Consider the following 26,920-nt stretch of genomic DNA (forward strand, 5'->3'; position numbering starts at 1 on the left):
AATCTTTATATAAAGTATTATTGATGGAAATTATGAATGAATGCTCCTTGATGCATCAGCCACATTTGTAGAGGGTAAAGATGAACTTTACAGAGTGTAATTCTCAGCGGTCAGGGAGCAGGTGAACTCTGCGACCTTCCTGGATATTCTCAGAAATCATGGCCTCCAGTGTAATCCATACTAGCATTAATGAGGTGCACTATGGCTGCAGGTATTTTTTTTCCATGAAATTTTTAGCAAGCCATGATTAGGTGGGCACCAGATGGACTCTGTGTGAGCTGACTTAACCATCCTCTTGCTTGACTGAAGCTCCGGCTCCAGCACTCACTGCTTCACCTGGGAAGGGATTAGAGCGCTCTCATATCTTTGCCTCTTTTCCTCTCCTCACTTTTCTCTCCCCGCAGTCCTACCGCATTCACAGTCGCCCATAGGGAGAGACAATGCTGGCTAACAATACAGAGCAAGCGTGTCCTCCTCCTGTTTGCTCTCACTTGCCCCATGGTGCAGACATGAAAGATCCACTCACCGATCCTCTTCCCTGTGTGAGTTTTTCATATTAACAACAATCACAATATGGTCTGAGGTGCTTTTAAAAGCCGTCAGCTGCCAGCTATTGATTGCTAGTTATAGATTGTTTTATGGAGCTCTCTGCAGCCCAACGTACACATGTGCAAATATGCAACAAAACAAAACACACGCGCAGAGACACAGATAGATGTTGTAATCCATTTGCCAGGCTACCCTTTGGAATAATGGACCAGTGCCAACTAAGAGTCGTATTCACAATGTCAAGGTTAAAAATATGTTTTTAACTGTCTGGCATGTTTCCATCTGTGCTGCTTGATTTGTGTATCAGCAACCAAGGAAAAGCACAATAACACATCAGATAACAAAACTACAAAACTGTGCTGTGTGAGTTTGGCACAAGAGCAACATATTATAGGCGATACTAATACTAAAGCTGTCATCAATGTCTGTCGCAAAATGTCTTTAATGTCCTTAACAGCCTTTTCAGTCTCCCCTCTGTGATGCAGCTTTACAAGGAGAATTTGATTTCAGTTTAATTTAGAGTACAACAGGATTTTCTATGTAATATATAACAGTACAGCAGGTGTTACTTCCCCTGGCAAACTTTAGGCTCTGGTCCAAGAGGTAAATGGACGTAACACAGATAACGTCACAAGAGCATGTCACTGTACACATCACCAAAGTGAGCTGTCGAGTCAGAGCTGCTCTCTGATCTCAGTTCTGACACAAGTCCTGAACCTGGCACAGGGCCCGATGTCTGTAATGGCAATGTGTGTCCTCCCAGACCAAGAGCCCAAGTGCAACTGTATTATCTACGTGCCGTTATCTTTTTTGGTCGCTTGCCTCTCTATCAGTCAGCTCTGCACTCACTCTCTCCTGGCAGCATCTGCAACTGAAAAGAGTAGCAGAGTGAGTGAACAAAGCTCAGTGACTCAGCAGGCTAAGCTCAGTAAGAATAACAACAACTTTATATGATGCTACACTAACAATTTTTTACTTACGGCTTTACCCATCACAGAGCAAATATAATCATCAATTAAATTTCAGTTGTTGATTTTGCGCCACCTTTAGTTACTGTTGGTATCAGCACACACAGTTTAATGCTACAGGTCACTGAGCTCTTGGGGCAGCAAAACAAATGTTTTAATAAAAAATTCAGGCAATAATCAGCCTTTTTCCATCGTTCTGTGAGCAACCGTGATCTGATTTTACGCTGCAAATAACATAAGTTTGTGGACAGCAGGGCACAGTGAAATGAGCTGCTTACCTCGCTGAGTTAGAGTTAGAGACGCACAGTCTGTCGCCTGCAGCGACAGCGTCATCTAACAGTGCAATATTTCAAACTAGCAGTACGTGCTAAGCTCAGTAAAGACACACTGTATTTTCTGTGACCCGTTCATCTTTAAAGTCAACTTGTGTTTTGTGACTTAAATGCTTTTAATATGAAGCTGCAGCATAAGGAAATGTTTGGCTTACATTAGCAGTAGGGGTGGGAATCAACAGAGGATCCACGATACCATATAATCATGACACTTAAGTCACGATCCAATATAATTGCAATTTTAACTATGTTGCAATATGCTGAGTATTGCAATAAAATATACTGCAATATATTGCAATTTATTACCTTTTTTCAACAGTAAATTCTGTCCCCCAAAGAAAATTTTGTTTGTTTTATCCAATAAGAGAAAGTTTTCAGTCTGTTCATCTTACTTTAGCCATTTTTTTGTAGCAGCAAAATGTATCTAGTGGACTGAAAAACCAATAAATTACATAGTTCCAGTAGGTTACCGAAAGTTTAATTTGTATTTGTAATATTAATAATTTATATGATAATAAAATCATTACTTGGCACTGTGTGACGATATGATATTTCCACACAAAAATATTGCGATACTATGCTATATCGATTTTTTTCCTCCACCCCTAATAAGCAGTGACTTTACTGCATTTTTTCCAGGTATGTCACCCTCAACACTCAATACATAACACTGCAAATATACAGTTTTTATAATTTTTTTAGATATTTTTTGGGGTGGCATTTTTGCTTTTAATTGACAGGAAAGCCAAGTGTGGGAGGGAGAGGGAGAGGGAGAGAGAGAGAGAGAGAGAGAGAGAGAGAGAGAGGATGACATGCAGCAAAGGGCCACAGGCTGGAGTCAAACCCGGGCCGCTGCGGCAACAGCCTTGTACATGGGGCACCTGCTCTATCCACTAAGCCACCGATGCCCCAAATATACAAATATTTCAATACTTTATCTGTGGGCCATAGGCTTGATTACCATTATGTTAACTAATTTGGTGTTAGATAGTGACTGAAGAGACATTTATTTATTTATATAACAATCCTAAACATCATTACTTAAAGGAATCATTGAGCCAAAAACTGTTAAAAAATTCAAATTAATCCACTAAATAACAAGCAAAATCTCTAGATCAGAGCGTGTGTGTGTGTGTGTGTGTGTGTGGGTGTGGGGACAGGTCAACTAGAATGTGGTTTGCATTAGCGGCAGTATTAGCCACCCCTAATAAGGTGTAATTTGTAATGTGCAGGGCTTTAAGAAGATTAAACAGGGAGAATGTGCTGCACCCTGACCCAGTGCCTGTGGGCAAGTCGGCCTTTGTTTTTAATGACAGCTTCTGTTGAAGTTAATGGCGGTTGCTCTCTGACCTCTGTGGCCTGCAGTGATCAAGGGAAGAGATTAAGTAACCGCTTCTACAGGCAATCAGTGGACTGCAATAGCGTAAGGGTTAATCCATGACAAATACAGTGGAAATTAGTTTTTGTTTGATTCTTGTTGTCATTTTTAGAAGTATTTTAAAATGTTTTAAAGGAACTGTCTCTTCTTGCACAGCACATAATGCAGTCGACAAAGTTAAGGGTTGCAGATTAACCACTCAAAATGAATGGTAAGCTGTTCAGTTTTGCACAGAAGTTTAAAATAAAGAGTGCTTCTCATTTCTAGTTGTGGATTTTGTCAGCTGGCACGACAACTGTTGCCTGCAGATTTTATCATCTGTCGCTGACATATCCTTTATCCTAAGCTAAAAGTCCATGAGTTAGGTAAAAACTGTTAAAGATGATGCTTAAGACTGAAGCTGCAGGCAAAACGTTTGCCAAACGGAACACTATGTAATGTGTAAATGTCCACAAACCAAATACAGAGCAGGCAGAGTTGCTATTGTTATTCCGCTTTCTGATAAAGTCCCATTTTAGCTCCCACAAGATGGATCAGGTATTTCTCTAACATAATGTGTAACCCTGCTAAAAGGTAGTAGCCTGAAAATAAAACAGGCACCAGTTGCCAACTATCAGTAAACTAGTCAGCTGGGCATGTCAACATTTGCAGCTTACATCAGAACAGATAAACACACAGGTTAATCCCTTCCGTAGCCTTTTGCTCTTGTGTTTTGGTTTTAAAACGACAGAAAAAAAAGACACCGCCCTGCTAACTCTTGAGATTCACAATATCGCTGTAATCCAAAACTTGACAGGCCTGCTGTTGCAGGTCAATTAGACGAATGAGGGCGATTACGAAAAGGTCCCAATTCGAGTTAAACTCAGATTATTGCAGTTATAAAACATTTAGTAGCCAACTAAGCAAGCTGAGTCACCATGAGGTCCATCTGATTCATCATATGCTGAACATGTACACAGTGCACAGCTATAAACACGGGGAGTACCCCAGTACGCGCAATGCATTAAGAGATTAACAGGGTTAGCTGCTGACACTGATTAGGGCGGGAGTCCAATACAAGAGGAAAGAATTGCAGCAGGTCCCCCTCACCCCCACCTCCCAGCTAATACCCTTCTCATACATAGCAGGGTGGGGGGTGGAGGTGGGGGTCATTGCACAGGGGATGTTATGGCCAGGGGCTACTATCCAGCTCTAGTCCTCCACACTGGGCCAGCTCGGCTTATCTTGGGGAGGAATAGAGAAAGAGAGCCATCTAGGGAAGAGGACAGAGAACAGGAGGGAGGGAGGGAGGGAGGGAGGGTGGGAGGGGGAGGGTAGAGATCCTGCGCCTGCTCACTGTGAGCGCAGCAAGTGCAGCGTTCATCCGCAGCGGAGACTGAGGGAGAGACAGAGAGAGTTTGGAGCGAGCAAACAGACGCTGTGAGGGACAGTGTGAGAGCCTGACAGGAAAGGTACAAAGTTAGAAAGGAGCAGCCACCAGCCATGTCGCCATTCATTTGCAATTGCTAGCCTCTCTGCTCCTGCTGCATGCTGCAGTTTGCGTTGTGAATATTGCGGCGCAGGTCACCTCCTTCTCTTTTGGGAAAACTGAAGAACCTCAGGGAGGTGTGAATTTCTGGCACAAGTGCTCAGCACTGCGGCACCTCGACACAAGCGAAGGAATGTAGCAGAAACGTGAGCACAGCTGAGGATCATCCTTCCAGACTTTGGTTCCCCCGACCGTCCATCTGTCTTTGCATCCACTCCTCCCTTCTTCCCTCCGTGCATCTCTCCTGCTCTGTGTATGGGAGGTGAGGCTTTGGCAGGCTGTCAGTCAGCATGCGGCGGTGTGAACGGGCAGCCCAGTGCCCACAACACGCTATGGACGTCAGATACTCCTCACTGTACTAATGAAAGGCTTCAAGCTCGCCTGGTAAGGCTGAACGGAGAGCAGAGATTTTCTGTTTGTGTGTGAGTGTGTGTTTGAAATGGAACCTGTTATAGCTCTAAGGCTGTCGTGTATGCAAAGCACAATCCAGCCAGGTGCAAGATGTCTGTGAGCATATTCTGGTGTCATGTGGCTGCATTAACATATGTCACTCTCAGACTACATACTCTCTTGATGCGGCTGGATGCCCTGTCAAATCTGTGCCCTCTAAAGAGATTGCATTCAGTATATTTATGTGTATCTGTGCATCTTCCCCCATGCATGTCTATACGGTTATGTAAATCTCCAGGAAATGCACCAGTATGTAATAAGGGCAAGATCAGGACACTACTAAGCTGTGACCTGACCAGAGTGTGTACATTCAGTGCAGCCAGTGTGGACTAGTGTGTGTTTTTTTCACTGTGACTGTGGCGACCCTGCTCTGCTCCCCTCTGGCGGGCTCAGTGTGAGCGAAGCAGCTGAGGAGAGGCACTCACGTGGCTGCCTGGAAAAGAGCAGGCACATGCTCCCTCCGTCTCTCCCCGCGCTTTGCTCTCTCCGTCTCTCCCCTCGCCTCCTCTCGCTTGTTTTCCTGTCCCCCTCATTATCTCACATGGACAAACAGATCCACATCCAGGTGGTCCCCGCTCTCACTTTCTTTTTTCACCTGTTTCACCACAGTGTGTGTGCACTTTTCCATCATCCCTCCTTCCAGCCTCTCCTCCCCCTGTGTTTGTTTATGCTCCTCCTCCTCCTCTTGCCTGATATTTTTAGAGACGAATTACAGAGCACTGCAGGAGGAAAAAAAAAACAGAGGGGGAGCAGTTTCAGCAACGTGCGTCCCGCTTCCTTCCCTCTCACTTTCATGAGGACCTCTCCTTTTCCCTGCAGGACCTCTTCTATTCCCTAACGTCCCTGTCTGTCTTTCATTCTCTATATTTGTCTGTGTCCTTCTCTCTCCTCTGCTCTCTGCTTATGTTTTGTATACCTCACAAATCTATCACTTCATCCTCCAGTTGCTTTTTTTTCTACAGGCTGTAGCTTTGAACATTTCCTCTCAGGGCTTCGTAAGATTAATCAGATTGAGTGCATACTGTGTGTGTGTGTGCATGTGTCAGCCAGTGTGTCTTCCTGTTTGTGTTTGTGTGTGTGTCCGTCTCAGACCTCAGATGTCCGGGGCCTCTTTATCATGTTGTTGCACAGAAACACTATTAAACCTGAGTCAACTAATCTGTTTGCAGCACCAGGCACAGACACAGGTTACTTCACCACTGAACAGCCATCTGTTAGCATCCCATATACACAGAGATGACCTGTCTGGCTAGTTCACTGGGTACACTTTGCAAGCCATGTTGCCATGTTATATAATAGCACATACGTATGTAGTTGTATTGTACCCAATAGGATGCATCTCCATCCTCTGTGAAAGTAAAACATGCTGTGTTTGATAAGGCGAGTTTTAAACACAGAAATGATCCAAAAGCTTCTTTTCAGCTTTCTTTCAATTCACCTTGAAGGGGAGGAAAAAATCAATCTTGGAACAAGTGATAATGATGCGGTATCAGTTTCCCTGTAGATTCATCAGTGAGAGGATCCAGCTGAAATCTCACTCTGGTTATTAGCGTCTATTAGAGCTGCACTCTGTTCTCCCAGGGACAATCTGCTACGTAGGCAAAACTCTGTGACCTCGAGGTCATTCCATCAGTCAATACCTCAATCAGGGCATGTGTTGTCCTGTGAGTTATAAACCAGTAGCCGCAAGCGGATATAGCACCGTATTTATCCGCACTGGATGCAGTAATTAATCTGCGCTAACTGGTTTAGCACTCTCCAGGCACCTGATTGAACCGGACAATGATTCTTGTAGTCTCTCAGTGTGTTTTTGTGGTGCAAAGGAATTTGTTCTTTCCATTTTTGTAGCCTGCTGATAAAATGAGGTAGCAAAAAGTTCAGAAATAAAGAGGAGCAGTTCACATGCACATAATCAGATTTAATCAGATGGTTGCAAACTTGTTTCTACATGTAGAAAAACAAAAATAGAGTAGTTGAGATGATTATTGTGATCTGATGGAAACAATAATATTGGTCTTGGTAATAAGAAGAAAATCTCATGGGATGTATTATAAGCTGATGTCGGGGGAAGCGTGTGTCAAAGAGTTTTCAGGCTGGAACCAGGCTGCCTTGTTGGGTGCATGTTTGTCACAGTGCATGCTGTGATTGAGAGCCGTGGTGGGGGGATATTTTTGCAGCATTACTTACTTGTCAGAAGACAAGGCAGAGATAAGACCAAGAGAGACAGCGAGAGACCGAGTGTTTCCGTACATGCATGCGTGCGAGTGTGAGATTGCTCAGTATTTGGCAGTGGCCCCAGTGTGGGGATGTTTGCTCTTGATACGACATTTGGTGTGACTTAAATCTGCACACAAACAAACACACATGCACATGCACTCAGACACAGATGTGCACACACAGCCAACAGCAGCAGCTGTAGCAACAGCAAGGCACCGACAGCAGGCTTGAGCTGGAGCTTACTCTCTGCACGTGGCACCATAGACAAGCCTGTTGTTGCTGCAGGACAGTTGGACAGACCGTGAGTGCACACTTGCATACATAAATGCACGTATGTATCTTTACCCCAGACTGGTTCGGTCAGTTGTTCAGCTCCTTTATCTTATTGATTGTTGCCAATCAGAGCAGACGACTGCAGTGTTTTCTGTGTGTCCTGTCATGGTCACGGAGCAAAGAAGCAAAGGAGTGGAACACATGACTTCATGACTTCTGCTTTTACATCCCTTTGAGACTGCAGCTTTAAGTTCACGCATGCTTTCATGCAGACAAACAGAACATTAAAGACTTTTGGAAACTTGCAGCATCCACCAACATATGCAGGGCTGACTCAGATCCTCACATGCAAACCAACCCCCCAGGCGTGTGCTATCCAGTACCAAGCTGCTAATGTCTCTCTGGGCTATTTTAAACTGACTTGAAAATTGTAGCTCCTGGGCCTCTGCACCAAGAAGATTAATTCCAATATGTGAGGTATTAGAGAAGGAGATGGAGAAGACCCTCTGCGTTAACTTTAGGTGAACTGCTGGTCGATCAGCCGGTCATCAGAAGTGATGATTAAGCCCCTTCATTTTAGCAAAACTATTTCTTCTTGCTTTGAAAACAAGATCCTGACATGTCCACAGCCAAGACTTTGTTAGGGACGGACTGGGAGGCTTGGAGCCAACTGCAGCCTCACAGATAAAGCACTGCACCATCAGACTGGGCCACAATGGACTTCCAAGTTCACAGCAGGGGCTCTGCAGTGAAGAGAAACCGCAGAATTGTTTCCCTCCTGGCCACAGCTTATTAACTCTCACTCTCTGTCTCTCTCTCTCGTCCCCTGTTCCCTTTTTCTTTTCTTTTTTTTTATTACTGCATCCTTCCCACAAGCCATTTGTCATCACTGATTATGCTCTATATTGTTCCCTGCCACACTCTTCTGCCTGCTCCCAGTGTACCCAACTTTTTTTTCTTTCTGCTGTGAGGGCATATGATGATGCATTGATGAGATTACAATAATTGATTGAGACCCTCAAAAAAAACAGGTGCTTGCATAGCGTTTAATGATAAAGGAACGGTGTCTAAATGGGCATTATCTGTTCATGTTAACAATGCACATTCATTTAGAATGACAGGTGCATTTCCTCTCAGGTAGCTTTTATAACCTCAGTCATGTCATGCTGTGGGAAGGAGCATTCCTGTTTTTCTCAGCTTCATTAATGGACTGGAAGCTGCATTTGAGGACAGACCGTCATGTGTACCTCTCCGTAATGGATGTCTTACGAAAAGGATCCATGTTAGCATTCCATGCACTTGTTCCTCAAATGGACCCTGTCCAAAAAATAAGGACATTTTCCATTAAACATTTTTAAATCACAATCAGAACCTGTTGCCCTCCCCTCCAAGTCTTGAACTGTACTGTAAACCAGCAACATAGTCTCCTGTTTATCAGCCCACTCTCCTTTTTGTACTGTAAACTTTCTGTTTCTGTGTTTTCATGACATTTATTAGTTATTTTCATTAAGCTGATCTCTGCATGTGACACTTTAGTAACCCATATTTCCAGGGCGCCACTGCAGCTCAGGGGAACACGAACCAAGAAGGCCACATCCGTACCACATTGCTGAGGGTTCCAGTTCCGCCTGGGCCCTTTGCTGCATGTCATCCCCTCTTTCTACCTTGCCTTTCCTGTCTGTCGGTTTCTAAGGAAAGCAGAAAATGCCTTAAAAAAATAAATCCATACTTCACCTAATCTACCTGATGTAAAACTGTATGGTATATAATGCACACCTGATGGTAAAGGAAAATGTTTAAGTCCCACACACTGTCAGCACTGCATTTATTTTAGACATGATGATTATTTTAGGCAGATACTTCGGGGCACAAATGCAGCCCATACTGGTGCGAGGGACTATAAAACTCTTTATCATAAAACAAATACTGATATATTAATTCATGAGAGGCAAGTTTTGCTATGGATTGATGTGGTGGTGACGCATATTCTTTTCTTTGAGATAGACAAAACTTGGGAGCATCAAAGGCTCTTATGTGGCATATATGCTGGTAGAGAGCTAAATTATCCAAAGACCCAAATAAAAATCAATTTTTAGGAACTAAGGAGTATTGTTAAGATGCTAACACCAAACACCTCTGCTCTGACGTGTGGTCATTTGATTCTGTGGTGTGGTGAGTGTGGATGAAAAATGTGAAACACATAGTGTTGTTCAAACTGAGGCCAGGGGTCCAAATCAGGGTCCAGAGCTGAGCCAGAGGGGGCCAGATGGACTCAGATGGACTGATCATGTGATCAGCTTCATCTGGTTGTTTAACTTTTTGCGGCGAATGGCAGCTCGAGAATACACGCCGGATAGTAAACAGAGTCCTGTGACTCGTGTGATACATACGTGCAGAATTTTTTTCCCGCCCGAAACACATGAACACACCTCCCAGCCACAGAAAAATGTAGTTATTGAGGTGAGCTGCACTTTGCGGCTGCTTGGTATGTTTTCGGTGAAGCTTAAAATTCATTTCAGAATTTAACACCTTTTCTTTTATCACCATATATTGGAAAGAATTTTAAATCAACATCTGACAACAAACAACTTGACAACATGGAACCGTCAAATTAAGACTATTGACTATTTAATTACTTGCAGAATATTTCAGGTCTAATTTTGAGGGTGAATTAAATGCAGCTTAGCAAAACACCAGCCATTTCTCCTTTTTGCAGTCATTCCTTAAAACGTTTTTTTACCTCCATCCAAGCATTGTGGCAACTTTTCTTGATGTTACAAAATTTGAGTTTAAAAAACATTAATACCCAGGTATACATCTCCTGACTTCACTTTGTTTCTCTACCCCAGCACTGAGATCACATACCCGCACTCTCTTTCTGTCCAAACCTCACCCTCTCTCTGCCCACTGCTCTTTGTCACCCAGCCTGTTTCCTTCCGCCCATATATCCCCCGCAGATGGCAGTGGCTGTGTCCTATCCCACTGGGACAACGTGTCCCACAGGGGCTTAATCCGTTTGCCAGTTTCCTGTCCCCTCCTGCCCCTCTCTGACACTAAGTCCTTGAATTACCTCATCGGCCCGAGTAGCGCTCTTGAATTTAAATCAGTGTGTTTAATTATAGCTGCTTTTAAAACAGGTTCTTGGACTCAGAGGTACAGTAGGTCGTAGCTTCAATGAGAACCCAAAATTGTTACCGGCCCGTCTATGTTGGGTTGCCACACATTGAGGATAATTAGGCAGTTTAATTAAGCCTGGGACTAAATGCTTAAGTTGGGCTCCTGGGATAGGATTTAAATAGTTTTTGGAGAGGTAATGACATGCAGGAGTTTCACTCTGTATTTGCTTGTTTTCGTACTACACTGACACACAGTGACGTGTCCTGATCTTTCGAACTTCTTGCTGTGAGTAAAATGGAGATATCAGCTGTCAGGGACCTGCTGATCACTCCTTTTACTCCAAACATGTTCCCAGCAAAGTGCACTTAAACTCCAGGGCTTTGTAGATAACTAATCATGTGTGTTAATGCTTTAAGCAGCAGCAGCATCCCACCCTCACATACACAAACACACACACCATCCCACAGCTCTCTGTTTCTCCCTCCAGTTGGGAACACTTCAAGTGGCGGTGCACATGAATGGCTTGACGGGCTGCCATGGCAACTGCACGGCCGAGACACAGTCAGGCTGACAGACATTTCCGACCCAGCCAGGCGTCGCCACATTGATGTTGCCATGGCGACTCGATAAACAGCACGCCTTCCTCTCAGAAAGCTGAAGAAATTTGTTGGAGTCTTTAACATTTGGGGCGTGTTCAGCTCACAGCTACACCAGAATGAATCGGGGGGAAAAATGAAATAGAAACTACTCAAGCCTGTCAAGCCTGTCAGCCTGTCAGTGAATAATACCAATGAATCAGCAACTAAGTGCCTGTGGCTGTTCATTAAGTACCATATTTCTGAGTGTGTGGTCAATTTGACCATCTGCGTGTCCAGTGGGTGCAACAACAAAGAGAACAGAGGTCCCCTAAGTAGGTCAGCTGTTGGTGTGAGGCTGGGCGGGCTTATCTGGGCACACAGTTGTCCGGCTCAGTGGACCAGCTCCCTTTGTTCCACAGCATGGCTCCGCTCAGCGCTCCCACAGAGGCAGCCAGCATTGCTGCAGCCCAGGGGTCAAGTCTTTCCAGCAGCACCACTCAGGGATCCGTTTGGTTCTTTATAGAGATACAGAGGTGATTCCTGAATGAGTCATCTTTATGTATGTGTGAATGGATCACTTTAGAATTACCTTTTTAGTGTGATAGCTGGATTTTTACAAGTAAATAGTACTGATAAGACTTGTTTCTTGATTGCATATAGAAACACCAATTACCTAATAAATTCTATAATAAGTGTGTAACCCACTAAAAGTCTTGTAACCCAATGTTTGACACACAGTTCCACTCCTGTGGGTGAAACCTTTCATTGTACAAGGTGATATTTTCTAGCAAGAGCTGCGTACCATGAATAAAAGAGGGATTAGTAATACGCCCACAGACTGTTTGATAGAATGTTCCAAATTATACTCAGTTTTCTTAATGTTTTAATTTATATAGTGACTTTTTAGTGACAGCTTAATACTTTGCATGTAAAAAAAAATGAACAAGTACAAAGAAAGCTAAAAGTTGGTAGAATATTTATATAAATATGAAACTATCAGGAGCAACTGCAACAGGCTGAATGCACAGCTGGCTCATGTCGTGTCATGGCAGACGAAAACCATTAATTCTGTGCGGAGCAATGAGGGGACTGTACCTTCTTCAAATGAATTCATAAAAAAAAACTTGCATGGCATTGTGTGGCAGTGGATCTAATATTAATTTGCATTTTCTTTTGCCATTTTTCTGGATATTTGTTAAAAATTGTTTGTACTATGTTTGGATTGAAACCTGACTAGTGTGACATAAAGCCAGCAGGTAAATACCAGGACCCTGAAACTGAAGCACCTATGGAATTTAACCTTTGTTTATTTTATTATTTACACCTGTGTCATGTCCAAAAGCCTATCAAACTTCTGTTGCTATTACCAGTCGCCATGGTGTTGTCTTCTGCCTTGTCTGTTAGACGTTACTGTCTTCTGCTTTTACTGTGGTTTTTGTTGTGTGTGTTTCATAATCTGCTGAAGTTGTCTCTGTCTGCTTGTTTGTAAGATTTTTTTTTTCTCCTTGTTATACTTTTTAACAATTCTGACTTTTTTGCAACTAGTCATAGTGGTTATCAAAACAGCTTGCCAAAGGACTGCAGTTAAAAATTAGCCTAATGGCTAACACTGGCACATTTACAGAGATGTTGATTAATGTGCAATGTCCTTTTAAATAAATAATTGAAATTAAATGAAACTAGAACTGACGCAAAATAAAATACCAAGTCTGAATAATTGACTCAGGTTAAATATGTTAAAACCTCATAATTAATGAATATGTGACGGTCACCAACTTCACATAAAAGAGATATTTTAAGTAGGTTAAGCAGAAATTTAAATCATCATTCCCATGTGTGTTTAGCAAAAGTGGGACCATTGTTTTTCAAGTCCCAAGTAAGTTTCAAGTCTTTGCACACAATCAAGTCCTAAACGATGAGTTTCGAAACCTGAAAGTCATAGTGCAGTCTTTGCCAAATATAATGCTTTTTTTCAAGACAGAGTAATAATATATTCAATTTACAAAAGTCATGAATACTTTTTAAAATTTTTACTCACTTATTAAAACATGGTTACTGGACGTTTTTCATATCACAGGTTGTTTTTGTTGACCTTCGCATATTGTTCGTACGCAAACCGTTTTTTGGTATCCTTTTTTTCCAACTGCGCTAATTTAACATTACGTCTTCATGGTCCTCTCCTGCAACTTGACTGGATGCTGTTGGACTGGTTCAAACAAAATGGATCTGGGGAATTAAGTGTCGACTTGCTGGGAATGAATAGTGTTGATGTCAGTTGATTCAGGAGATGAAGGGGATTGTGTTGATTTGTGGCACAGTTTTTAAATAACACTTGTTAATTGTAGTTCTTGAGGGGGAGGTATCAAGTGTAAGACAAAAGCCTCGAGTCTAGGTGAACTCACATGTCGTTTAAGTCCAAGTCAAGTTGCAAAGTCTTTTGTGATTTTGTCAAGTTGAGTCTAAAGTCAACAAATTTGTGACATGAGTCTGACTCGAGTCTGCACCTTTGGTGTTTAGGAGCATATTTAGGTAATGCTGCAGTCGTTCCTTCAAATACAAAACAAATCAACTGAGGTAAGCACTTTATGCTGTGGCAGGAATGATTAATGACCAAAGTTGCACTTGGCAAAGCATTAAAAAGCAGTTTTATAGCCTGGGGATCTGGACAGCACACAGTTTAAGGTGGATGGTAATGATGCACAAGATATAATATTTCATATTTTCTTTTACTTGAATTTATTTACTGGGCAGTACCACACAATTAAAATGTAGTGGCCTCAAGGGACTATGAGATTACAGAATATGTAAGGGGCTTTTGACACCCTGGAGTCAAAATAAAACTGACTGACTTATGCCTGAGATACAGTATATCTTAAATATGTTGCACTTGTATTTACTTAACATCTTTTCATTTTGTAAACCTAAGATTGTTCTTTGCATTTACTTTTACTGATTTTAGATGCTAGTTAATTTCTAGTTTTCAAAGGAAAGGAAGTTGATTTATGTGTGAGTGTGGGTCTGTGTGAAACCATGAATTGTGTTCACCACAAACCCTAGTCTGGCTTATTGTGTGATTTAGAGGGAGCGTCGAATGTAAAATGACCTGAATGCCGGTGATGTCAGCCCCTCCATTCATGAAACACATGAATAATTGAGGAAGCAGCAGGCTCAGTGCACCAGCACCAAGTAGAGGTGGAATGCAAAGTGAAAGCCATCTCTTTCCTCATTTGCTCGGTCTCTGTCTTTCATCGCCCCTCTCTCTCTCTAGCCTTCTCCCTCTCTATCCGCTTGCACATTCTCCCTCAATCTCTCCCCATCTATTGTCAGTCTGCAGCCGTGAAATTCTGTGTACAAGAAGCAGAAATCGCGAGAGAAGAGCCCTGCTTGGATACTGGCGAATGCAGTAATCACGCAGATGATTCAATGGCTATGAGAGCGGAGGAAGAAAAAGGAGGAATGGAAACGTGCAGGTTGCTAGACAGAGCGAGAGCTTATCAGCCTCAATTAGACAAAGGAGGAGAGAGTGAACGATAGGAAGAGGAGGAAAAAAAGACTGATCTCCAGCTTCAGTGGTTTTCCTCCGTCTGCCGGGAAAACACGTTCTTTTTATCTCCCTCGGCTGCGTCCGCTTCCTCCTCCTTTTTCCTCCCATCCTCCTGGCATGCTCCACAACTCATCCACCCTCCTCCCCTTTATCCCTCATCCCTCTCTCTTCTCTCCTTCCCCCCCTCCTCTCCTTCCTCCTATGTCTCATCCGCGGCTCCCGCTGTGTGAATGAAGCCATTTGAAAAGGGCTGATCGCTGCGGAGCGGCTCTCTACATGGCTACGACCAGGTTAGTGCTGAGGAAAAACACAGCCTGCCTACCTGACTGCTTTCAGGCACAACTATATGGAGCCTGCATAATGATTCTGCTCAGCAAGATCAACACGTACTATTTAAAGGGGGAGTCCAGGGAGGGGGCAGCTGCACCTCAGACCACCAATGCCTCTTCTTTGGCAGGTGGTGTTAAGGGCGATGTAAGCTGGTTATTAGGAGATCAGAGCTGGCCGGGGAAGATCAGTGGCCCTAAGCCTGCTAAAGAAAATCTCCCTGCCTGCCTCTTCCATCTTTTCTCTCACTCTCTCTCCATCTATCTGTCCAGCTACCTTTCTTCTTTTTGCGCTGAGACAGAAAGGGAAGTGCAGTGCGCAACCCTCGGCATGATCCGCTGGATGAACAGCTCATTACTTGGGGCTGCCTACGAGGACATGGTGGTGTTTGAGTGTGTGACGGTGGCCAACAAAGGCTGCCGCTGCCTTGAGGGCTGCTACGGCGAGGTGTTGAGGGACTGTGTCTATCAGCAGGGGTATGGTGGGCTCTGTGATGCATTTACGAGTGTGTGTGTGTGTGTGTGTGTGTGTGTGTGTGTGTGTGTGTGTGTGTGTGTGTGTGTGTTAGTGCCAGAGTAGATGGGTGGGGTAGGATGAGTTTGATTATATAATATGTGCAGTTCTTGGGTGAGCTTTAATGTGGAGAGGATTGAGTTTGTAGTATTTGGTAGAGTAGGTGTTTGACGTTGGTAAATGTTTTTCCGCATTACGTGCTCGGTGTCCACACGCATGCTTCTGTGTACTGTGTGCATTCCTGTGTGTGCATGCGCAGTTGTCGCTGGTGAGCGTGGTGTTCCTCATGGCCTTTTCAAACCAAGCGGAGCTAAAGGGCCATTGCCAGATGGGTATTTTCCAGGGTCAGCAAAACTGTGAAAACAAGTGGGGCCCTCAGAAAGGCCCGGAACTCTGTTCTATTGTGAAGCTGAACGATCGGACAGCTTGAGCCGCTCGGATTTAGAGCTTTAGAGCTTATTTAAAGAAAAGACTGTAACAAAGTGGCGCAAGCAGCGTGCTCGTTTCTCTTTTAGTTTTTTTCCTTTCCGTCTATGTGTAAGAACTTGACCTATTTTGAGTGACATGTAAGGGTTCTGTCTGATCAACACATGTGAAGTCATTCGTTTGTCTGTCTGTCTGCGCAGAGCTCTGTAATGCAGATGAGTTCTGGGCTTGAGCCTCTGGGACCAATCCCCCTCGCACGGTATGCAAATGAACATGCTGTGCTGTACAAAATGCTAGATTTTAGTCTTTTAATAATAATAAGACGTTAACAGTGCTCAATGCAGTAAGTTTGTTTCAAAATAAGCTGAGATTTACGTTTTTTTACCACATTATGGGCCATGATGTTTTTCATTTACTAAACTACAAGATTTATGGTTGCATGTGTAACCGGTTGACTCTAGTGTTGTCTGCGTTGTGTTGATATGAAGTGGCCAGACCATGGATATCTTTGGAGGCCATATCCATTTATTCCTGACAACTCTGACAGCAAGAGGTAAAAGAAAATCCTCCGTCAGGTACAACCATTTAAACTTGAGCCCCTACACAAATGAAGTGACACAGGAATATGTTAGCATAAAATAAACTTATAAACATAGCTTAATGGCGCTAAAACACAGAAGTTACTACGAGAGCAATGTTGCTTACCTCTCCCATGGAGCACAACAGCAAAAGGGGAGAGGCAAGGTGGGAGACACCCCTTTATAGGTGGGGTACTCCCAGAGGTGAACGTAAGGGTGCAGAAACTGAGTATCAGATGTTCCACATATGGACTATGGAGGCCTAAGCGTGTCAGGTAATAACAAATTTTTCATTACTGCTGTATAATTGGCCCTGTTACACATGTACAAATTTTAAATAAAGAAATACTGCATAGAAGTACAGAGAAGTATTATATTAATATCCATAAATTTGAATAAGGGATATCCTGTGTCAAGAAGTCTAGAAATCAGTCATTAACTGTACACAAACATCTTGACGGTCTGTCACTCGGCCTCCCTCCTGCTGTATTTCCCGCTCAGACAGCATCTCTAACAGCAGAGCTGCTGAAGTATATTTAGTCTTACTCTCTGAATATTTAAACCACTCTCTCTGTTCCCTGTTGCTATAGCAATATTCTAAGCTGAGCTTTGTTTGAGCTTTGGAGGTGCGTGGGCGGTGCTCTACGAGATATGGGTTTTTAATTGTTAAATTGTTTGTCAGCTCTCTCGCTCTCTCTCTCTACAGTGTATCACTGAGAGTAAGTGTAGGCCGCGGTGCTCGGATCACTTAATCAATGCAACGCAATAGCTCATGTGAGTGATTCTGAAAACAGCTTTCATCAGAGAAGCTCACTTTGCACAGACTCAAGCTCTGTTTCAGCTCTGTATGTTATTGCAGTAAGCCTTTTTAGATTGAAGAGAATTGTATGCTGTTTATCATCATCATCAACCTAAGGCAGATTTTCCTTCATGAGCTGTAAACAGCTGGGTCAATTATTCTACAGCTGAATAATTTACTGTACTTTTTTTTTTATGTGATTCCCCCTAGCATCACAGTGCAGAGATAATGCCCCTGCAGGTACTCTGGCTTTATGTCAGACTCTCAGTGTTCTGTTTCATGAAGCCGTTACTGACAAAGCATCTGTGATAGATGCTTTTGTCTGCGCCTCTGCAGGCTAGCGTCAGCTGCGTGTTCACTCTATCCACACCACCACGCTGGTTCAAAGAGCAAACTGTTGTGTGAATGACTGATATCGGGCTTAGTCATTCATATGCTGATGATGGATCCGTGTTCCCATTGTTTACTGCCGTGTATCTGGAGGTGATCCCTGAATTCCTCATGTGCTAAAAACAACAAGTGGGGGTTCCTGTACCAGGAAAATCCTGTCTCTTACTGCATGAAGGGAGAGTGTGAAAGGCGATCATCTTTGTTCAGTTGGGACTTTGTTACCCAACCACAGCTCCTAAACATCAAAGGTATTGCCACTCAGGCAACCTTAAAAGAGCTTCACTTACCCCAGTGTAGCCATTATATTTTATGTATCTAATATTTATTGTTTAGTCCCAACCCATGTTGCCTTAGAGGCCAAACCACTTAGCCTGGGAACCAGACAAACCTGTAAGCTCATGTTTCATTTGCACTGGCAGATGCATCTGGTCCCCCTCCCATGCAAACAGATTTCCACCCAAATAGATCCTTGGCAGGCTGATCGTAATGAATATATTTATTTACATAGTTTTAAAATATTGATCTCTGTCTTTAATCGTGTGTTACTGTGAGTCTTTATCGTGTACACTAACATTCTGTGCCTAAGTGACCTGGTGTTTGTTTCTTAAATTGCTGTATTTTGGACAGAATGGACAGAATATTTGCATGTTGTCACTAGTGCTGGACAGCAGCATGCACTTGTTGAGGAAGTACCCCCATGAGTGTCAGCTGCCTGGACTGCTATCAACAATTTGGAGGACAGTGATAAGAAATGACTCCAGTAAGCCAAAGAAAGATAGAAAGATCAGCATTACAGAACTGTAGAGAAACGACTGTTGCTCATTCAGCCTGAGACTCTGTTGAGGATTGACTTTGTCTGCTTGAAAGAGTGATAACAAACATCAGGAAGACACTCGTTGACTGTGAGCCTTTTGTTACAGAAACATCCACTACACCAATCACAACTGTTTATCTGATATGGAGCTGGTTTAATATGATGATTGTCAGAGCAGTGTCACCAATCTCTGCTCTGGACAGTGCAACGTACAAGATTCACAATACTCAGATCAAACTATAGGCAACATCGATCAAATAAGGATCAAGATTCTGTCACTGCATTGCCTATGTCCTGCCTCAAAGGCTTTCAGAGACATATTTCAGTGTACTCTTTGTGTCATTTGAGAAAGTTTGTGACCAGACTGCCATTTCATTTCCTGCTTGAAAATGGATCAAGCACAACCCCAACTTGTGTATGTGGCTCAGCGCTACTTCACACATTGCACACGTTGCTCTTATTGGTTGCTAAGTCCATCGAATTGCGTCCAGAGGCATTTTGGTCTGTGCCCGTTGATAGTGCCGCTGGACATCAAAAATGAACCGAGAGATTCCAGACTGATTCACATTTGTGAACTAGTCTGGGGTTAAACCTCAACCCTAGCCGGTCTTGCACCTATTCATTCATTCAACCTTTATTTTAACTCAGAAATACATATTTGCTATGATGCTACATCACTGTAGGGTGACCTGTTCAAATGCCTTTATGATAGATGGGAGCTTATGGAAGACCTTAAGCATTTTCCATGAGAGCCAGCTGTCCTAAGTTCAAGTGAAATCTCTGTTGGAGACACTTAGATGTTGACATTCTTGTCAGGTTGTGTCTTTACTGTTGGAAGAAGCCAATTGTCAGTATCGTGCAGAAAGTTCTTGACGATCATCTTTGAGTCTAATCACCACACCATGTCTTTTCACCTCTACCAATCAAGTTCACGGGTAGAGCCAGCTGCTTTTACTCTTTGACTTGTGCAGGATAGTTGGGTTAATAGGTGATGGTTTGATCCATGACCAATTTAATCACGTCTATACATTCGTTTTTAGATACGCTTTCAAAACACAGAGGACTAGAGATGTAGCCTTGAGTGCAAAACCTGTTGCTTGACCCCAAATGTGTATTATGGTACTTTCTTGGACATCAAAGATTGATGTACTACTATGAGTGTGTGGCCTAAATGTAGCTTTAAGTAGTTGTATAAGCTTTGATGTAATTCACATCACAGTCCTTATTGATGCTGACTCCCTCTGTTGTCTGTCTGAGAAGAGTGCTTGCTTCCCACAAGGGATGATGGCCAGTAGTTTCTAGAGGGGCAAAGCCAGATGATCTGTGGGTCTCTACAGTGGTGACAATGTGTTTTTCTTAACACCATCTGGGCATATTAACTGACATGCTACCTCAACTGTCTGAGGTAACTGTACCTAAACTTCTTTGTTGAATCACAGGACGTCTATGCTGGATTAAAAGACACATATCGTCACATAAGGACCCATAATGAGCTTGTTAAATGTATGAGAAATGTACTTTAAAGTACACAGAATGTCCCCACAGTGTGTACTTTTTATATCTCATTCGTTTTAGATATACAAGAACAGCCTGAAAAGCTGCTCCCAAGAGTAGACTGACGACCTTGACCAAGACAAAACAGCCACAAGCAAACATACAGCATGCTAATAAGCCTCCCACAGCATACGTTGATGAAATTATCCTGGGAGGAGATAACACATTTTATTAATGTGTTGCTCTGACCAAGGAGAACTGTGGCCAAGACAAGAAATGGTTCAGTGGTATGATACAAACGGATCCAGAGGGCTTCCACCCACCAGTACCTGACATGTAGAGACAGCGGCCAGAATCTGACCACTACTGAATTCATTCACATTAAAGCCTTGTACTGTGTGTATAATGAAAGTGAAAGCAACTGAAACAGTGCAGGTCATTCTCTGATTTCGGCCTGGTCAGGGTAGATGGACAACTAAATAGAGCCAAATACCAGCGGTCCTTCACAACAAAGTTTCCTTGTTCTGCTCGGTTGTTACCGACACATCTCTTAAAGTACCTTTTGTCCCACATCAGTACGGTCATATTTAACGTTTCCCTCAAACTACACCACCCCTACTGCCCTCACTAACTGTGTTAAAGCAGTAGTAAAATCTAGTACTCTTTGTAATGTGAGTTGCACTGCAGTCAAAATACAATAATGTTTTTAACCTGATTTAGTATGATGTACTTCTCTTTGTGTCGTTGGTCTGTCTATCTAACACCGCATGATGCATGCTGAATTCCAATGTACTCTGCCTTCTATCATCATATTGGCCATTTGTACTCTTCATATCCTGATGGATAGATGGCATATACCACTGGTTCTCAAATGGTGTACCACAGCACACTGATGTGCCATGATGCAAATCCAGGTGTGCCGTGGGATTTTGTGATAACCACACATTGTTAATGCAATATTCAACTGGGCCTATGCAAATAGTTATGAATTAATTTTTTATTTTATTTTGATTTTTATTCACTATGTTGTGCACACCCATTTCCTAATATAGAGGCAAACTCTACCTAAAAAATGTAATTTAATTTGATTTAAAAAAAACCTTCACAGGGAACCTCTTTGTCGCCGTTCACATGAGGGAACTGTAACTCTGTGACACATCACATTATCTTTCTTTATTTCCCATTTGAATTGATCATTGTTATTGGTGCTTTGATATAATTTTAAAAAGTTTAAAATGAATTCTTGAATCATTTTGTCAATAAATATTTCATGAGTAATAGTTGGTTGTCAATAGTTGTTTGATATTAGTAAATAAAAACAAATATTTATGTCATGATAAGAGTGATAACACACTTAATAGAGTATTATGCACACATATAAATATTGGCATGGGCAAAAAAAAAAAAAAAAAGAAAAACCACTGCCACACACCAACTGATAAACCAGAGATTTTTTTTTTTTTACAGTAGATGAAAACAATAATAAAGGCAAAATAGGAAATTAGAGGTTGCAATTTCAAAGTGCAGTTCTGCTCTCAGGAGCCGAATGACATTTACCTGCCACTGAGCTGTGGCAGCTGTAGATGTCTGCTTCAAATAATAAATGTCTTATAATTAACATCTTTCACAGACTCATTTCAGGCCAGTAGGGACTTATCAGCAGGCAGAGCAGAGTGCACAATGTACAGTACAGTCAAAGTGATCATCCACTGAACAGCAGAGCATTTGGTAATCATATAAATTGATGTCAAAGGTACCATAATACACTAGGCGTGCATTATCAATCCCCATGCATTAAACAGATGTGAAGGCTCTTTGTTGCCCTTGCCTTTTAAAATCAACCAGCTCCTGGTACAGCAGACTCTGACAGTCAGACAGAAGCTGTCAACGCTGCCCCCCTTATGATTCACTGCTCTAAGCTGCACTAAAGTCCCGAATGTAACAGTAGATCAGTAATTCATGGCCACTAACAGCCGCCATTGGTTGGCAGTGACGTAATGGCTTGCATAACGCCATGTCAAGTAACCGTGCCTGGCGGGCACACTGCCACTCAGATCACTTACAGGGCCTTTTGTTCGCTTCTGTCATTGTGAGGAGAAGGCTTCTTGCTGAGCCACTGATGTGTGTGTGTGTGTGTGTGTGTGTGTGTGTGTGTGTGCGTATCAGTAAAGAGAGTGTCTAGTGCTGGATCACAGAGGCTACCTGATAGCAGCGTACGATGGAAGGAAAGGGACTGCTTGTCTCAAGACAACAGCCCTCTCAGTGGTCTGGAGAGCTGTGAGTGGAGATATTAAAGCTAATCCCCATGTAGAAGTCAGCATGTGCCTCAGTTTGAGATACGAAAATTGTGTGTTCTAGGCTGAAATGATGCTCTCCACCTGGCATTGTATCTCTGATCATTTAATGCTGTTATGTCTTCCAAAGTGGCTTTTCCGCAGCCATGGAAACAGTTCAGGGAAAAGGATCCTTCATTATTGTAAAGCCTCATATTTTTTTTCCGGGAAACAAACAGCTCAATAAATGTCAGGCTGGATTACACTTCTTAATCAAATTGCAAATGGGCTCTAAAAACAGACATATTGATTTCCTTGGTGCTTTGGAAGTGTGGCATTAGTGGGAAAAGTCTCAGGTCATGCGTAATAGAGTCTTAATACTTTTGTTTCCCCTCGCTGTTGTTGCCGCTGCTGTTGTTGTTGTTGTTGTTGGTTTCCCGTATTAGCTTAGCTGTCATTAGCCAGGTTAGCACATGGTGCTTCAAGCCTGCTAAGCCTCAAATGATGTAAGGGTGAGGAAACAGTGTCTGTGCCGTGCTGCTGTCCACACTGATCTGTTGATTATTGACCCTACCGTGCATGGTGTTTACAATGATACATTCACAGAGTATTTGTAAAACTTTTATGGTGCATTTTGAAGACTTTTTTGTTGTGAGAATATGATTTTCTCATCCCTCTTTCTGTCTCTTCTCTTTTAGCACTGCCAGTAACTCAAACAAGAGCACACCCGCCTGCTCACCAGTCCTGCGTAAACGCTCGCGCTCTCCCACACCACAGAGCCAGGAGGGTGAGAACATGGTGGAGAAGGGTTCAGACCACTCCTCTGACAAATCCCCCTCCACGCCCGAGCAGGTTGTCCAGAGAACGTACTCCTTGCAGTCAGCAAGAAGCGGGGGAAAGAACTCAAAGGTGAGCAACCAGAAGACGCTTTTAAGTTGTTTGACATTTTTCCTCTGTACCTGTATGATGGAAAAGAAGCACAGCGTTGCAGTTTTAAGTGTGGTAGATTAAAAATCTGGCAGAGTTTAAAACAAATTTAGTGTCTAGCTCTCAGCACTAAAAGTTCTCAGTTCAAGAATGCTCAACAGTGAGTCCTTTCCACTGGAAAGAGTCGGCACCGTGAAGAGACATTCCCGGTAGAGAGGCACACACAAAGCAGCTCTGACATTTTCACAGAATAGCTGTTGTGAAAGGTTTCACTGTGGGACACAAGGTGCCAATTCCACACACATGGATTAAGGTTAGACCGGTCAGGATAAGGCTTACGTCACTTGTCTGACCAAAAGCAACAACAGTACACGTAATGACTCATTATACTTGTTGTATGTGATGACTAGGCGGACATATTTTCTCATAAAAACACAGCATGCTTTTTACAGCTTCCTCTGACCGATGTAATCGCGCAGTGCACCTCAAAACAACAAACACAAACTCACACCGCTCTTCTTTAAGTTAAAGAACATGCATTCACTTTAGAGGGAAATCATTGATATGGGAGTGCATGTGACACAGTTACACAACCTACACATTTACTTGCAGTGAAAATATGACGTATGAAACACGAGGTTAGCAGCTGAGTGCTTGTAGTGATTTTATAGTGATCATCGGGATGCTGTGGCAACTCTAGCTGTCACATGTGCATTCATTCATGAACTGTGACTGCAGAGGCATGTCAGAGTCGACCCAGCTGTACTCCTTTAACCCAGTGTAGTGACGCACCCTCTGTGATTCGTTATTGACTTGTACATACTGATATGTAACTAGTGAGCTGCAACTATCACTCTCCCCTGTCAGGAGAGACTGCACCCTCCTCTTCATTCCAGCCTTTTATTTTGACATCCCCATACTCCCCTAGTCTTCTACTCTCTCTTTCCTTTCCCTAAAACTATGATTTAAACAAGTTGTGTTTTGTTGACGCAGTTGATCTTGGCTTATTTACTCACTATAGAGAATGTGAAACTGATGTCATACCCTTTGGGGACAGTATCCTTAGAACCCGTTCATGACCTGTAGGATCTGATCTGTTTAGTGTTTAAACTGCAGACAGTACCACGTAATGTGGGCAGGGATGTTACCGGATATTCGTAGCCGTGTCACTGCTTTTGCTGTATTTCCTTTTCACCAAGGATGCAGAGGAACGTCAAAGGGACGGGGTTGCACTCCAGTGTTTTTAAGAACAAGGTAGAACAGGCCCGAGTGTTCAGAGTCTCTTTCACTATCAGTGGGATATCTAAAAATTGTGGGTTTGTCGAGCAAAAGTGAGGATTCTCTTTTGGCCAATCAACGGGTCGCAGTGTTTCTAGCTCCACCTTTTAGAATCAGATCTGTGTACTAGGTACGTCAACAGAGGGGTGTCAACAAAACGGGATAGGATGGAATGGTTCTGTCAGTGCCATCCACAACTTTTGACAATGGGAATGCAAAAATAACTGTTCCAATGTGTAATGAACTCAGCTGAACTGAGCTGATAGAACTGCTTGGTGGAAACGAGGCTATAGATGACACACCTGGACATTAGAAACTGCGTTGTCTTTGGACTGAGTGCATACAGTACACTTTGCAAACAGGTAGAAGAGCATGTGCCTCGCAAGATGGCACCCCTGTCCCACACGGGGTGGGTTGCCTTCACATTCTCTATTGGTACTCATTATGCTTATCGAAAGGAGAGGCTAGAGTCAGCGGAAGAAATCTTGTGCACCAGCCAACTCTGAGCTCAAATCAGTGCTTCAGCAGACAGGACAGTGATTCTGCAAGGATGCGGGCTGGTGCACACACTGATAGTTAAAGCCTTAAATAAGGTGCAGAAACTAAAAAACAGCATGTCTTTATCAAAGTACTGTAATATCAAAATGACTCTGATGAAGACACGCAAGTTGTCCAAAGGTTAGTTTCTGCACTTTATCTAAAAACATATGATAACCACCTTAAACAGTAGTCATGTATTTGTTGCCTCAGTCGAGATAGTTTTGTTATGTTGTTGTGTGCCTGTTAGATGGATATCCCCACACCTTGTAAACAGATTTCCACAACACACTATGGAGAGACAGGTCATGATAATACAGGTATGATATTTCCAACACTTCATCATTAGCATTCTTTTGCCCTGATTCTGAGGTCATGTTTGGACATTTTAAAACTACTTCAGTTGACAAGTATGGTGTGTTTGGGTTTAAAGGATATGTTCACATTTTTCCAAGTCTGTCTTAAAACCATAGTTGGATGCCCATATGAACATTGAAATAGGATTTACTTGGTGTCATTTTTATGCCTCGTTGCCAGAGACAGCTGTAGCCAGAGGCATTATGTTTTCAGGTTGTCTGTACGTATATCCGTCCGTCTCATCCTCGTGAACGTGATATCTCAAGAATGCCTTGAGGGAATTTCTTTAAATTTTGCACAAACGTCCACTTGGACTCAAGAATGAACTAATTAGGATTTAATGGTCTACGGTCAAGGTCATTGCAATCTTACAAAACAGGTTTTGGGCCATAACTCAAGAATTCATGTGCTTATTATTCTAAAAGTTCTCACAAATGTCTAATAGGATATAATGATGAAGTGATGACATTTTATGTCTAAAAGGTCAAAGGTCAGCTTCACTGTGAACATCCTAATGTTCTGCAAAAATTGTTTTTTGGCCATTATTCAACATCATACCTCAGGGACAGAAGGGAAAACGTGGTCAGATACAGATACTGAATTGGTGACACTAATCCTGGGTGCCCACCCTGAGACCGTACTGCTTGAAGAGATCTGCTGTGCTACTGGGGGGAGATATGTGTGAAGCATCCATGTTTTCACAGACATGGATGTAAACTGTAAGTGCAACCTGAGTGGTGCACAGAGGCTTACAAGCACGAGGCAGTAATTCTAGTTCCTCCTGCTAGTATTGGCCATCAAGCAATCTTTTCTTAATGTGATTCCAAAGTAATTGATGGGGGACAAAATCAGCAGTTCAGTCCTTGTATCATTCTATGTTTCTTCTCTAAATTCTGAGGATTTGGCAGGTCCATGAACGCATCGCAGGCAGCACACTCTACGAGTTCTTTTTTTCTTTTTCTCAGCAGCAGTTTCAAATGTAGAGTTTTACTTTTAGACCTAGCAAAATAAACGGTTAAGTTTCGCTTTTAGTGCACCTGCCGTTCTGCTGCTCCGTCTGTCCCCAGAGTACACTCAGCACTCACAATAGCGTTTCCAATGAATGGTCAAGCTCCAAAAATAAAAACAATATGTGGCGGCAGATGTTGTTATCACAGCAGGTTTAACTTATAGTATTAATCAGTCAAATTCTTGTCAGTCAGTGGTTAAATTGTTCATTATTAACATCTCTACAATGAACATTGGGCACATAAGAAGTGCTTTAAATAAGACT

The 26,920-nt window shown here is 42.7% G+C and overlaps 1 protein-coding gene across 10 annotated transcripts in view; it reads left to right on the forward strand.

Annotated features, from left to right (window-relative positions):
- The window catches only part of gramd1bb (GRAM domain containing 1Bb), a 162,087-nt gene that overhangs the window by 110,189 nt on the left and 24,978 nt on the right, over positions 1-26,920 (forward strand). For 8 of the 10 annotated variants that reach the window (XM_049575606.1, XM_049575602.1, XM_049575604.1 and 5 more), the window contains one exon: positions 23,247-23,457. In XM_049575606.1, the coding sequence (XP_049431563.1) occupies positions 23,247-23,457 (211 nt within the window). Of the gene's footprint in view, positions 1-4,579; positions 5,140-14,883; positions 15,225-23,246; positions 23,458-26,920 lie in introns of those variants that run through there. The other 2 variants (XM_049575610.1, XM_049575611.1) reach the window with 2 other exon arrangements.

The sequence above is a fragment of the Epinephelus fuscoguttatus genome, linkage group LG5 (assembly GCF_011397635.1).
Source record: "Epinephelus fuscoguttatus linkage group LG5, E.fuscoguttatus.final_Chr_v1".
Taxonomy (NCBI): Eukaryota; Metazoa; Chordata; class Actinopteri; order Perciformes; family Serranidae; genus Epinephelus; species Epinephelus fuscoguttatus.